At 51.8% G+C, this 14,714-nt stretch overlaps 3 protein-coding genes across 3 annotated transcripts; 2 read left to right on the plus strand and 1 right to left on the minus strand.

Moving 5' to 3' along the window:
- The first annotated feature begins 280 nt into the window (after nt 1-280).
- On the plus strand, nt 281-8,744 carry MANEAL (mannosidase endo-alpha like). The gene is made up of 4 exons (XM_086394251.1): nt 281-985; nt 2,202-2,311; nt 4,464-4,540; nt 6,113-8,744. The coding sequence occupies exons 1-4, from the start codon at nt 442-444 to the stop codon at nt 6,747-6,749; spliced, it is 1,368 nt and encodes a 455-aa protein (XP_086250377.1). The 5' UTR covers nt 281-441; the 3' UTR covers nt 6,750-8,744.
- Nucleotides 8,441-12,336, minus strand: YRDC (yrdC N6-threonylcarbamoyltransferase domain containing). Its single transcript, XM_086394252.1, has 5 exons — nt 11,954-12,336; nt 10,988-11,102; nt 10,757-10,876; nt 9,654-9,796; nt 8,441-9,323 (listed from the first exon to the last, which is right to left on the minus strand). Exons 1-5 carry the CDS (start codon nt 12,334-12,336, stop codon nt 9,254-9,256), a joined length of 831 nt encoding a protein of 276 aa, XP_086250378.1. The 3' UTR covers nt 8,441-9,253.
- Nucleotides 12,337-12,433: 97 nt separating this feature from the next.
- On the plus strand, nt 12,434-13,635 carry C3H1orf122 (chromosome 3 C1orf122 homolog). The gene is made up of 3 exons (XM_086394253.1): nt 12,434-12,603; nt 12,694-12,895; nt 13,159-13,635. The coding sequence occupies exons 1-3, from the start codon at nt 12,569-12,571 to the stop codon at nt 13,252-13,254; spliced, it is 333 nt and encodes a 110-aa protein (XP_086250379.1). The 5' UTR covers nt 12,434-12,568; the 3' UTR covers nt 13,255-13,635.
- The last annotated feature ends 1,079 nt before the right edge of the window (nt 13,636-14,714 follow it).

The following is a 14,714-nucleotide window of genomic DNA, read 5'->3' on the forward strand; positions in this document are numbered from 1 at the left end:
CACCTTGCCCTCTGCTCCCACGCCCTCCAGCGCCATCGCCCAGACCTTCTCTTGGGCTGCGGAAGGAGAGCGGCCCTTTTTCCGCAGCGAGTTCCTCCATCGCTGCCCCAGGCTGAAAGGCGACAAATCCTCCGCGAGCCGTCCGCTTGAATCAGACCCCGGGTCCTTGGCCAGGGATCTCTCAGCTCGGCCACTCTCGGTCTGGGTCCCCGTCCCCTCCCCCCGCGGCTCGCGACCGCTTGGTCTGCGCCGCCTGCATTCTCTGTGTGCGGGGCCCGCCCGCACTGCGGGGGAGAGGCGGGGAGCCGCCCACGCCGCTCTCGGCGACGCCGTCTCCCTGGGACGCGCGCCGGCTGCGCGACGCGCGGGAGCCGGGCGGGCAGCCATGGCGCGGCGCGCGCGGAGGTAGCCCGGCGGGACGCGGGGAGCGCGGGGGCCGCCATGGCCCGGCGGCGGCGCCGCGCCTGCATCGCGCTGTTCTTGGTGCTGCTCTTCGCCTTCGGCACCCTCATGGGCCTCCGCACGCTCAAGGCTCCGGACGGACTCCCGGCGCTGGGCCCGGGCCTGGAGCTGGCGCCCTTTGAGCGACACCCGGAGGGGGCCCCCGCGCCGGCCGCCCGGGCCCCGGCCGCCCCCGCCGCTCCGCCGCCGCCGCCGCCCCGCACCGCGGGCCCGGGCAGCTCCCCAGGGCCGGCCCCAGCAGAGGCCGAACCCGCCCCGGGGCAGAGTCTGCGCGTCTACTCGGACCTGCACGCCTTCTACTACTCGTGGTACGGGAGTCCCGGGCGCGAAGGCCACTACATTCACTGGGACCACGTCATGGTGCCGCACTGGGACCCCAAGATCTCGGCCAGCTACCCCCGCGGGCGCCACAGCCCTCCTGATGACTTGGGCTCCAGCTTCTACCCGGAACTGGGGCCCTACAGCTCCCGGGACCCCGACGTGCTACGGGAGCACATGACCCAGCTGAAGGAAGCCGCCATCGGTGAGCTCCCCCCTCCCCCATCGCTCGGGCCCCCAGCCTCGCCCTTCTTCGTTCCCACACCCCAACTTCCACTGCTCCTATCGCCGGGCCTTTGGTCCCCCTCACTCAGCCTGGCTTCTTACCCCTTCTCTTCCAGAACTCTAATTCCATGCTCACCAAGAGGCACCGCCCCCATCTCTTGAATTCCGACCCCTCCACCTCTACCGTCTGACAACCCCCCGCCCTCACTTCCCAATTCCAGGGCCCTTTCCGAGGGCGGAGCTGCTGGGAGGGTCGGTGGAAGGCGTTTGCACCAGGGCTGTCCCAGGGACAGTGAGGAGAGGAGGGCAGTCTTCATGTCTGTTGGGCTTCTAGGTTTGGGTAAGTGAGCCCTGGGTACTCTGGCCCGGAAGGAGTCTGGAGATCAAAGCAGTAGCACCTGGGATGGCCTCTGCTTTCACACCAGGGACAGGGTAGAGCCTCAGCCCTTCCTACTTTTTCTGGCAGCAGAAAGGAAAGTTTGCACATGTTGTATGACAGACCCTGTTCTATTTGCAGTAAGGGGCCTGGGGGCTTTTTCATCAGATACTCTGCTTGGATAGAAGTCCATCTGTAGGCAGGCTGGGGTGGGGAAGCTGACATTTCAGATTTTGTCACTGAATTCTGCTGGATTTTACAGTACATTTCAATTTCTCTGGAACCGGATAATGAGTGTGGAGGAGAGGGGGAACTGAATGCCAGAGACAATGGTGGGATGTATTCACAAATAGCACAGAGGCTGTCCCTCAGGACAGACAGAGGGTTGACAGTTGAGACAAATGTTATTTCCACAAGAAGGGTAAGATGACCTCTACTCAGGGCTCTTCTCCCTCAGAGATACTCCTCTCCTCCAGAGATAGGGCTGTGGATTCCTATCTTCCAGGTGGATGAGGCATTGTCCACCCATTCCCCTTTGTTTAACTACTTGCTAACGCAGGCCAGAGGCTGGCTGGGCTCTAAGGCTCCTTCCTGGCCTGGAACATTAGGGCTCCTGCAGCCATGGAGCTTCAGCACCGCAGGCGTGGACAGCTCCAGGGCTCAGGCTCAGGGCTCTGATCTGCAAGAAAAGAACCTGGCAGGAGCATCAATCAAGATTTCATTCAGAAACCATTTGGCAGTTGGAGATGGTTTGTGAGGGAGCACATCTCTGTTGTGAGGCATTGTGTGTCTCTGAAGTATCCTCTGTGTTGTGTCTCAGGCGTCCTTGTCCTGTCCTGGTACCCACCTGGCATGGCTGATGATAACGGGGAACCTTCAGATGACCTGGTGCCTGCCATTCTGGACACCGCCCATCAGTACAACATCCAGGTGAGTCTCCAGGAAGAGGTCAAATGCTCTCTAGCCCATGCTGGAGATGTCCCTTCCTCCACCACAGGGATGGCGCCTCTTGGCCTTAGTCCAGGTACACATATACATAGTAAATGTGATGCTGGGAGATAGGGATCTAATAAATACTGCCTGTGTCACTCTTTATTTTTTGAATTCTGGAAAAAATACTTTGGGGAAAATAAATAGAGGATAAATGGGAGACTAAATAAATATCACTTGGAAGAGAAGAGAAAGGCAAGGGAGAAAGGGAAAGATATACTCAATTGAATGCAGAGTTCCAGAGAATAGCAAAAAGAGATAAGAAAGCCTTCTTAAATGAACAATGCAAAGAAATAGAGGAAAATGATAGAATGGGAAAGACTAGAGATCTCTTCAAGAAAACTGGAGATATCAAGGGAAGATTTCATGCAAGGATGGGCATGATAAAGGACAGAAATGGTAAGGACCTAACAGAAGCAGAGGAGATTAAAAAAGGTGGCAAGAATACACAGAAAAACTATGAAAAAGTCTTAATGACTCAGATATTCACCATGATGTGGTCACTCACAGAGAGCCAGACAGCCTGGAGGGTAAAGTCAAGTGGGCCTTAGGAAGCATTACTACGAACAAAGCTAGTGGAGGTGATGGAATTCCAGCTGAGCTATTTCAAATCCCAAAAGACAATGGTGTCAAAGTGCTGCACTCAAAATGCCAGCAAATTTGGAAAACTCAGCAGTGGCCACAAGACTGGAAAAAGTCAGTTTTCTTTCCAATCCCAGAGAAGAGCAATACCAAAAAAATGTTCAAACTACCATACAATTATGCTCATTTCACAACTGAAGTGACTTAGCAGCAGCAGCAGCACATGCTAGCAAGGTACTTCTCAAAATACTTCAAGTTAGGCTTCAGCAGTACATGAACCGAGAACTTCCAGATGTGCAAGCTGGATTTAGAAAAGGCAGAGGAACCAGAGGTCAAATTGCCAACATTCATTGGATCATGGAGAAAGCAAGGGAATTCCACAAAAACATCTACTTCTGTTTCATTGACTATGCGGAAGCCTTTGACTGTGTGGATCACAACAAACTGGAAAATTCTTAAAGAGATGGGAATACCAGACCACCTTACCTGTCACCTTGAGAAACCTGTATGCAGATCAAGAAGCAACAGTTAGAAGCATACATGGAACAATGGACTGGTTCAAAATTGGGAAAGGAGTATATCAAGGCTGTATATTGTCATCCTGCTTATTTAACTTCATGCAGAGTGCATCATGTGAAATGCTGGGCTGGGTGAGTCACAAGCTGGAATCTTTTGCCGGGAGAAAGATCAACAACCTCAGATGTATATACAGATGTATATACAGATGTATATACAGATGATATCACTCTAATGGCAGAAAGTGAAGAAGAACTAAAGAGCCTCTGATGAGAGTGAGAGAAGAGTGAAAAGCTGGCTTAAACTTCAACATCCAAAAACTAAGATCATGGCATCTGATCCCATCACTTTATGACAAATAAAAGGGGAAAAAGTGAAAACAGTGATGGATTTTATTTTCTAGGGCTCCAAAATCACTGCAGATGGTGACTGCAGCCATGAAATTAAAAGATGCTCGCTCCTTGGAAGAAAAGCCATGACAAACCTCGACAGAATATTAAAAAGCAGAGACATTATTTTGCTGACAAAGTTCTGGATGGTCAAAGCTATGATTTTTCCCATAGTCATGTACAGATGTGAGTGTCGGACCATAAAGAGGGCTAAGTGCCAAAGAATTGATGCTTTCAAACTGTGGTGTTGGAAAAGACTCTTGAGAGACCCTCAGAGTGCAAGACCAAGCCAGATCAAACTTCTTTCCACAGTTTCAGACAGCTAGTGCTGATCACTGGGAGCTGGCACATTAAGTTGAAATCTATTAGCTTGCAATAGCCCATCAGAATGATTCCTAAGGCTCTGCTGTGGGAGGTGGAGAAACTTCTCACTTCTCTTTTTTGGGCCTGAAGGGCAGTGATTGCTTTTATTTCCATTATGCCCACCACTGCCAGGTCTCTCCTGAACGCTGCCTCTTCCTCAGGCCACAGCTGGAGCACAGGCTTTGTAGGTTTTGCCCCTGGACAGACGCTCACCTGACCAATGTCTCTTGTGTCTGTGGCAGGTGGCCTTCCACATCCAACCCTACAAGGGCCGAGATGACATCACTCTGCATGACAACATCAAGTACATTATTGACACGTAAGGCTCCAAGGCTTGGATTTTGGTGGGGATCAAAATGGGGGCAGGGATAGGTTTGGAGGTGTAGGTCAAGAGACAAAAGGGCAGAATGCCTGTGTCCCCAGCGTCTAAAAAGAGTGAAACAGTACTGGGCTTGGAGACAGCAAGCTGGGATTGCATTCTGGTTCTGTGGTCTCCATATTGTGATCAGAAGCAAGCCTCTTAACCTTTGAGCCTTGTGAGAGTTGTTTAGTCACTAAGTCATGTTTGACTCTTTTGTAACCCCATGGATCACAGCCTGCCAGGCTCCTGTCCATGGGATTCTTCAGGCAGGAATATTGGAGGGTTGCCATTTCCTTTTCCAGGGGATCTTCCTGACCCAGGGATTGAAACTGCATCTCTTGCATTGGCAGGCGAGTTCTTTACCATGGAGCCACCAGGGAAGCCCTTTGTGAGAGTTACATAAGCTAATATATGTGAAAAGTGGCTTGTAAATGGCTTGCATCTATCATTCATTCATTCATTAAAAAAATATTTATCAAGTCCCTTCCAGTGTCCAGGCACTGTCCTAAGTCCCAGTTGTTTAGCAAATGTGTAGGGCTAGCAGAGTTTACAACGTAGTGTGTGTGTGGGGTACAGTGGAGCAGACAGTAGTTATAGACAACAAAACAAATAGTGATCCATACTATGAAAAAGTAATAACAGAATAAAGCAGAGTAATGTGTTAAGAATGTGCTCAAGAAATGGCTTTAGAATGAGTGTTCAAGTGAGCTTCTCTAAGACATGTGAGCCAGCACTTAAATGAGGAGTCAGCTGTGCAGAGATCTGGGACAGACAGAAAACACCATGAAGAGGGCTGTCAGATGCAAAGGGCATCCGATGGGACAACTCTTGACAGCAGCCAGTATAACTGGAATGTAGAGGTAGATGGGGTCATAGCAGGAATGGAGGTGGGCAGGGCACATCAAGTGGGTGGGGCTTTGCTGGTCTCGGTAAGGAGCAGTGAGATCTGATTCACACTTTAAAAAGATACTGGATTAAGCACAGCCAAAAAATGAATAAATAAGAGGCTGGATTATAGGGAGATGGAAGTAGGAGCCTGGAGACCAGTTAGGTGGCTGTCAGTATAGTCCAGATGGAAGATGGTGGAGCAGGGATAAGTGGTTGTAATTTGTTGTGTTAATCACTCAGACTCTTGGCAACCCCCATGGACTGTAGCCCGCCAGGCTCCTCTGTCCACAGAATTCTCCAGGCAAGAATACAGGAGTGGGTTGCCATTCCCTTCTCCAGGGGATCTTCCCAACCCAGGGATCAAACCTGGGTTTCCCACATTGCAGGCAGATTCTTTACCGTCTGAGCCACCAGGGAAGTCCTGGGACAGGGAAGTGAGGCTTCAATAGAGGAATGACAAAGCTGGGGGGAGAGAACTGGGTTCTTGCTTAGAGGCATGATGAGTCCAACTGTGGAGTCCAGCTGGATCCAAAATTGTGCTTGGGATCAGGAAAGGTCTCATTGCATGGCCAGTCCTCTGGGTGTGTGGGCTTCTTTCCTCTTAGGCTGCTGGCTCAGCCTTTTCTTCTTCCTGCTCCTCAGGTATGGCTCCCATGGTGCATTTTACCGCTACAAGAACAGCATGGGTAAGAGCCTCCCGCTCTTTTATATCTACGACTCCTACCTGACGTCCCCTGAGGCCTGGGCCCACCTCCTGACACCAAACGGGCCCCACTCAATCCGCAACACCCCCTATGACGGGGTCTTCATAGCGCTGCTGGTGGAGGAGGGCCACACCCATGACATCCTGGCTGCTGGATTCGACGGCATGTACACCTACTTTGCCTCCAACGGTTTCTCCTTCGGCTCCTCCCATCAGAACTGGAAAGCTGTGAAGAACTTTTGCGATGCCAACAACCTCATGTTCATTCCCAGCGTGGGGCCTGGCTACATTGACACCAGCATCAGGCCTTGGAACAACCACAATACGCGGAACAGGGTCAATGGCAAGTACTACGAGACAGCCCTGCAGGCAGCCCTGACTGTGAGGCCTGAGATTGTCTCTATCACCTCTTTCAATGAGTGGCACGAGGGCACCCAGATTGAGAAGGCCATTCCCAAGAAGACGCCGACTCGGCTGTATTTGGACTACCTGCCTCATCAGCCCAGCCTGTACCTGGAGCTGACGCGCCGCTGGGCGGAGCACTTCATCAAAGAAAAGGAGCAGTGGCTGATGTGAGGTGCCTCGGAGCCAGGGCGGGAGGTGCTGAATCCCAGCCTCTCTGGAAGATGGCACCACAGGGGGCTCGGCTGAGGTTATAGGCACTTGCTCCCGAGTCAGCAGCTAGGTGCTTCTGGGCCCGTCAAGTCAGGGCCCATGGGGAACAGAGCTAGTTCCTCAGGCAGGTGGGTGTCCTGCAGGGACAGGAAAACTAGGGGGTGTTCCAGAGTGGGAACCCCAGGGGCTGGCAGGGGACTGCACTTAGCCCCAGGCAGCTCCACGTCGTCAGTCAGAACACTTTAAACAATTCCTTCTAGCTTGGAACTCAGCTGGTTGGTGTTGTGGAGTCACCAAGTCACTGCTCACAGAAGGGTGTCAGGGCTCTGGGCCAGCATGCACCTGCTCTTCTGCCAGCCTGTGTCCTCCCCAGGCCTCCCTCCCACATCGGCTGTCTTCCCCAAGTTAAGAAACCATACTTAAGACTTTATAAAAGGGAACATTCTCGGTTTAAGCTCTTCCCAGTAGATTCCCAGACCTGATCATCAGGATATAATCCTGAGCATTCACACATTTATTCAACACACCCTCGGCGAGCACCTTACCACGTGCCAGGTGCTGGGGGAAAACCTGACCAGGAATGGTTCCTGTCTTCCTAAACTTACAGGAGCCAGCTTTCCTTTTTCCTTCTTTGGTGTGGCCTTGTAGCTAGTGCCTGAGCACAGCTATGAGTTTTTCCTTTTATCAGCTTTGCCCGCTGCTGGGAGTTCACTTCATTTTCCTCGAAGAAAACACCTCTGTGCTGCAGAGCTTTCACTTTCCTAGATGATTATTTAGCTCCAGGAGAGGACTAGGACACTCCCCATCCCCATTAGCTGCCTGAATTGAATGAGGCCCACTCACTAGAGCCGTTTTCAGTGCTACTGTGATTTGTATTAAATATGACGTGTTGTTCCTATTCTCCAGCCAGGTTTCCTTTTGCTCCTTCAGGTCAACAAACTCTGACCCCTCAGTCAGATTCTGTGATGAACTGCCAAGTGGGATGGGCTGGCTACCACATTAACACAATGGAAAAGCCGAGTTTGCTTAAGAAATTAGTAGTTTCAACAAGACTTTTAGAGGGAATATTTAGCAAACCAAGGCTTATTTACAAACTAATATGCTAATTGCAGGGATCCTCAAAGCAGGCCCTGGGACACCCTCTTGTCAAGATTCTTAAGATCTACTTGAAAACATACATTCGAAACCACTGTATTGAGTTTATGGGCTTAAGACAGAATCCTAATTCTGAGAACTGGGATGTGAGGGGGGAGGGGAGGAAGTGGGCCCTACTGGTCACCACAAGGACTCCCCAGTACCTGTTTAGTAACAGGTACTAAACCCCACCAATGGATGGGGCAGGCTTGGTCACTTTGCTGTGATTCAGTTGGGGAAAGAAACCAAGGCAGGCAGGGACAGGTGAAAAGGGCTGGATGGTGACCTGGAGTAATTTACAAGGGAGTGACAATGAGGCTTCATCTCACACATACACATTTTTAAAGACACTACGGTCAGACCAGGGGGAAGGGGCAATAATTCTCACACACTGCTGATGGTAATGCAACTTGATTGAGTTCTTTTGAAGGCTAACCTGTATCAAGAGCCATAAAAATGTCCATATACTTGGACCCAGTAATCCTACACCAAGGAAATAATTCAAAAGAAGAAAAATAAAACATTTACAAAGATGTTTAATAGCATTCTTTTCTATTAACGAAAAAACAAAGTTCAAATGCCCAACAATAATTATGTTTAATACTTTATATATATATATATATAAATGCTGCAGAGTGGACACTGGATTTAAATAAAGGTATTACAGGTATAAATCATAATTTGTATTATGAATAAATAAGAAAAAAGTGGCTAAAAAAAAAGATTTTCCAACATTCTTTAATAATTTGGACACCCCTCCCCAACCGAGCTTACTTCCCATCATTAGACCGAAATGATGACTCTGCCAGGCAATTACAGCACAGAACCAGCCCTGGTCCAGAGGAAGCAGTGTTTGGCCTATGGCTCCACAGGTTTTATCCTAATCTGGTTCCAGCTTCAGAAGCACAAAGTGCCTTTGGTCTCCTGAGACTCTTAAAGAAGCATCAACTGATGCACTAGCTGATTTGGACCTTAAATGCCACTACCCCCCAGAGAAGAGGCTCTCATTAGATTGCAAACTGGTTATTTTTCAAAAATCAAAGGAAGAAGAAACCTGTTATCTGAACCAGGCCAAACTAGGAATGGACTTAAAATTTCTATTCACCTTTTAGCTAATATAGGAAATTATAGATACTCCCAAACCAGGTGTGAGGCTTAACCAGCAGCTTCTGAGTTCTGGTCTATACAGTTCAGAAAGAAACTCTGCCTTAAAAGGTCAGACTACTAACACTGTAGCCCTAGCAGCCTCTGCAAATGAGGCCTTGCCAACCACCAGCAGTCGGACACATAGTGTCCAGCACCAGCCCTTGGGCCTTCCCTCCTCCAGAGTGTCACCAGCAGGATCCATGTGAGGGGAGCAGCCCATACTCCCGGAGGATGGCTGAAGTACTTTCAAGGGCACTGGGGAGGAAATGGAGGACAAGTTAGGGTGTGACTTCTTAAAGCCCCGAGCCCACCAGAGTCTGGACATCAGGGACCTCTAAACTCTTTGTAATATGCTCTGTTCATCAAACCCGTGATGGACCCTTTGAATCCTGAAAAAGCCAGAAAACACTAGCAAACTTAGTTCCACTCCACCCACCAGCTCTCCACACTTCCCACCCCACTCAGGGCAAGATAGGAGGGGCAACTTTTTTTTTTCCCTCCTGGTCAAGGCACTTTTGTAAATTGCATTTCACAACCCCCGCTCAAATCCTACCCCTGTGCCACAGGAAAAAAAAAGAGACTCACCAACCAGGACGAATGATGCCAAACTTTCCAGGCACAGACAAGTCAACCACAGTTGAGCCTAGTCGACACTCTGGGCTCTGGCCGTCCCCAATTGGTCCCCCATCAATGATCAGGGACAAGTGAGGCCACAGGTCCTGGAATTCCTGAGAAGAGGGAGAGGCATCTGCAATGTCACACACGCACAAGGCATATATGCAGAGGCCACACAGCTCTAAAGCAGCAGGCATCTTCCTCTAAGCAGGGGAAGGAAACTCAGGGTCAGCTGTAACAAAGACACTGCATTTGTACCCAGGATACCACATCCTATGAGGTTTGGAGCTCCCCCACGTTAGCACCCCAAGGAACACCTATTGAGAGCTTAAAGACAATCTTGCTATGGCAAGAGGAAATTCCACACACTGCTTCAGTTTGGGAGAGAGGAGTAAAATGACTGAAGACCTCAGTGGGAATCCAAAGCTGTAGGCTCTACCCTTGACTTTCCACCAAACTCTGTGTGACTGTATGCAAGTTATTTTATCCAGGGCTATAAAAGGGCTAGACTGGATGGTCACTAAAGGTCCCTCCAGCCCTACCACTCTAATCCTGAATCTCAGCAGAACTCTGGATCAGGGTAGCAAAGAGAAAACAGGTGGACTCAGCAAGTGCATGCCACTGGCACTCAATCCCTGGGCTGTGGAAAGGAGTTTCCCTTCAGAGCTGTGGACTGAATTGTTAAATGACCTAGCTTGTAGCAGAGCTAAGAGAACAGAAAAAGGAGTCCCTGGGATAAGTGACTTAACTTTTCAGTCTTCTGCTGAGGCGGGGAGCGGGGGAGAGAAAAAAAACATACTTATTATGTCTCTTATTGTTAAAAAGACACTACTGGAAAAAAAAATCAATTCTCCCCCTTGATTCTCCAACTTTAAAACTTTTCTGAGGTTATTCTGGATTTCTCCCACCTCTGCCAAATGGGCACACTTCCTACTATTAACCCAAAAGGGTGGCTTTCCTGCCAGGCAATTCCAGTGAACCATCATCATCCGCCCCCGGCCCCGCCATGCCCTGTTCAGAGGAAACTGTGGCCTGGCTGATGTTTCTGCAGGGAGGACTGGGTTTACTCTCACCTCAACATTCAGAGAGCTGGACTGGGAGCTGAGGTTGGCACTGGTGAGAGCGAGTGGCCCCCCAAACATCTGGGCCAAGTCCTGCATGAAGGCGTGGTCAGGAATCCGGATGCCTACAAGCTATGAGGCAAGGAGAAAGGGGTCATAAAAAGGTTGGAAGGGGTGGGGAATGGGCCTGGCATGGATCCTAGCGAAAGCCAATGGCAGGACACAAGAGAAAATCTGACTCACAGGAGTGAAAGGATTCAGGTCCTTGTTGAGCTCCTCTGAGCGTTCCATCACCAGGGTCACTGGTCCTGGCAACAGGTCCTTCAGGAGCCCCTCAGGTACTCTCACGTGGCAGTACCTGGGAAACAAGGGGGTGCAAATCCAACCAAATGAAAGGCACTGCTGATCCTATTCCAGAACCTAGGAAGATCTAGGAAAGGTGACCTGAGGAACTACAGTGGGATCCGCCTGTCTCCCCTTTCACCCCCAAGAGCTTGAGCAGAAAGCAGGGCTCCAGAGGAGCACCCCAGGCTTGGATCCCACAGGTCTCTAGTCTGGGAGACTACAACAGCTGCACCGCTACCGCGCTCCGAGTTTTATTTTCTACAAAGTACTCCCTCTGTTAATTTAAGCTACCGTGCTCCCCCTTTTTTCTTAAGCCGTAGGAGTACCCCCACCCCAGTATCACAAAAAACGCCAGGACAATAGGGCCTCCGCCTGCCTCTTTCCGGAGAAGGCAATGGCACCCCACTCCAGTACTCTTGCCTGGAAAATCCCATGGACGGAGGAACCTGGTAGGCTGCAGTCCATGGGGTCACTAAGAGTCGGACACGACTGAGCGACTTCACTTTCACTTTTCACTTTCATGCATTGGAGAAGGAAATGGCAACCCACTCCAGTGTTCTTGCCTGGAGAATCCCAGGGACGGGGGAGCCTGGTGGGCTGCCGTCTATGGGGTCGCACAGAGTCGGACACGACTGAAGCGACTTAGCAGCAGCAGCAGCAGCAGCTGCCTCTTTCAGCGCCGAGTCCTCGATCACGTTCAAGGCCTGGCAGGCGCTAAGTGCTCCATACACATTTCCAGTTCCGGATTCCTGGGTGAGCCTGGACAAGCCCCTCCCGCTCTCTGCGCCTCAGTCTCCCAAGCCTGTCACCGGAAACCCCTCCCGCGGTGCCGCCCCCAGCGGGGCCGGGTCGGGGCGGCCTCACCTGTAGACGTCGGCCACGCGGCCCAGGCATACGGCCAGCGGCTTGGTCTCGCTGCGGCCCTTGACACGGTACACGGCGCCCAGTGCTTCCGAGCAGCTCGCCGAGCAGGCCAGGCCGTACAGCGTATCGGTGGGGACGGCCACCACGGCGCCTGCGCGCAGCTCGGCCACGGCGGCCCGGAGCGCCTCGGTCCAGCCGCCGCGCTCCGGGTTTGCGGCCCGCCCGGCCCCGCTCCCCGGGAGCCGCAACAGCCGGGCCCCCGGCGTCGGGCTTGGTGAGCGAAGGAGGCGCCCGCTCCGGGCTGAGCCCGCCGGTCCCTCGCTCAACCCCATGCTGGCAGCCACCACGGCCCTCAGCCCCCTGCACGGACGTGCCGGAGACATCCGCCCAGGCCCGCTTCCGGGAGGAAGTGACGCGTCCAGTCATCTTCCGGTCCAGGAGGCTCGGCCCCACCTCCGCGCCGGGCAACTTAAAGGGACCGCGACCCCCAAGAGGATTGAAGGAGACCGGTGGGGACGGGGCGGGGCGCTGCTTTGCAGAGTCCTAGCGCAGCGCTGGGGGCCGGGGGGTGGGGGCGGCCGAAAGGGGGGCGGTGGTCGGGCCGCGCAGGCGGAGATGGAATGGGGCCCGGGCTCAGACTGGTCACGGGGGTGAGAGGGGGCCCGTCGGGGCGGGGGGAAGGGGTTCTGACCCGGCGCAAGCGCCGGCCCTGACCGTCTGTCTCGCTCTCTCCCGGGCAGGGAGGCTGCCGGCGTGGACCGTGGGAAGGCGGGGCTGGGGCTCGGCGGGAGGCCACCCCCGCAGCCGCCCCGGGATGAGCGCGCCCAGCAGCTGCTGGACGCCGTGGAGCAGCGGCAGAGGCAGCTCCTGGACACCATCGCCGCCTGCGAGGAGATGCTACGGCAGCTGGGCCGCCGGCGCCCGGAGCCGGCTGGTGGCGGGGTCAGTGCCCACCCCGGGCTGGGCCTGGGAGGTGGGGACTGCCCACTGGCCGCACTTGCTAAGCCCTGGCTTCCCCTGGAGGGTGGACGAGTGTCCCCACTGCTTAACCCCCTACTGCCTTTCATCTGGACGAGAGGCTTTGAAAAAGTTAAGTGCTATCCATATGCCAAACGGCCATCTCTTTCGGGGCCTAATCCAAGGCCTTTCCTCCCAACCTCACTTTTTCTTTTCTCTTTCCTTTTTTTCCCCCCTGTTCCAAGCAGAATGTCTCAGCCAAACCTGGAGCGCCCTCCCAGCCAGCTGTCTCCTCCAGAGGTGGCTTTCCAAAGGATGCTAGCGATGGAGCTGCGGAGCCTTGACCATCCCCGAGCCGGGCGCCCTATCTTCTCTCCCTCCCCGGGGCTGGTGGCTGGACTCTGAACAACTCCCTTTCAATAAAGGGGCCAGTCTTCACTGGCAATGGCTGGTATTTGGCTGTCAGCCTGGGGAGGCAGCTCTGCTAGCAGCTGGGTTCACTCCCACTTCATCCTGGCTGAAGGCAGTGCTGAGCTCTGAAATGTAGCTGACGAATGAATACCCAGTCTGATTACCCAGATTTGGGCAGACCAGCAGTGCTCGCCAGAATTATCTGGCCTGTTCTGGGGGATCCAGGTGGTGTTACATGTCCATTTCATGCTTTGGGGTCTCCTAGCCCCACAAAACACTTTTAGCAGAGCCTTTATTAAAAGGAATCCTGCAGACTCTCCTGGTGACCGACCTTTCCTTTCTGTCCCCTCTAAAAACTCTGATGCCTGGGGAGTGGGGAAGTGGTTGAAAACTGTCAGCCATGGGTAGGGTTGGGAAGAAATGCCACAGATACTACCAGATTTAAATAAGCATTTAATTAGGATTTCATTAGTATTTAATATTGCTTTTTTCAATTCCAAAAAGTTAAATTTTCACTTCTTAGCAGATATTTTAAAGTACAATATTAAGTTTATACAAAATGAGCAATTAAGCAAACACCATTATTTCACATTCTTCAAAAATACAAATTCATATTTATTCTTTTTTGGGTTTAGAGGTTTCTTCCTTTGGAAGTACTGAACCTGTAACGTTTTCATATCGCTCAGTGGAAGTCCGTTGTTCCCATGTTTCACAAATAAATTTGGTAGGCTTTTACATAATCCAAATAAAACTATTTGGGATTTTAAAAAACTTTCAACCAAGACCTCTGGCCAATGACTAGTGTGTGTCAAAAAAAGAAGGTTGTTGTGGGTCCTGCCTCTCCTGGCCAGAAAATCTGAGCCAGAGATTCAGCAAAACCCTGTTTCCAGCCACCTTCCCCAAACAGGAACTAGGAGTTTACAGGGAAAAACAACAGCCACCTTGAATTCCGACCTCCCACCCCCATATTCTCCAAAACACAACAAAGGATGTAGACTGTTGAGTCACACAGCGCCCTGGGGAGGCCTGAGGACACAGGGGAAAAGGGCAAGATGGGCCTCTTGGGCCTGGCACCACTATGAGGATAACAAGGATATTGCAGAAAACACCCCTGGGTTTGGTGAAGAAAAGATTTTATGAAAAATTTCCCCGTAAGAAAAAGAGTAGAAACTGCATTGAGCTGAGAAAGTGACATGACATCACCCAATTTGGGGCCCAGCAAGCACACCACCAAAAGGGCAGTGTGTGGTTTTAAACTTTGCTTCCAGTAAAAAAAGCTTGTACTATGTACACAATGACATAAAGATCCAGTTTAATTTGCATTTTTTCAGTGCAGACTGAGAAGCCCTCTCTTCAACAGGAGTAACAGAAATGCCCAACAGTGATCATCAGC

Source organism: Bos grunniens, chromosome 3, assembly GCF_055505025.1.
Source record: "Bos grunniens cultivar Pamir isolate PY7600 chromosome 3, Bosgru_T2T1.0, whole genome shotgun sequence".
Taxonomy (NCBI): Eukaryota; Metazoa; Chordata; class Mammalia; order Artiodactyla; family Bovidae; genus Bos; species Bos grunniens.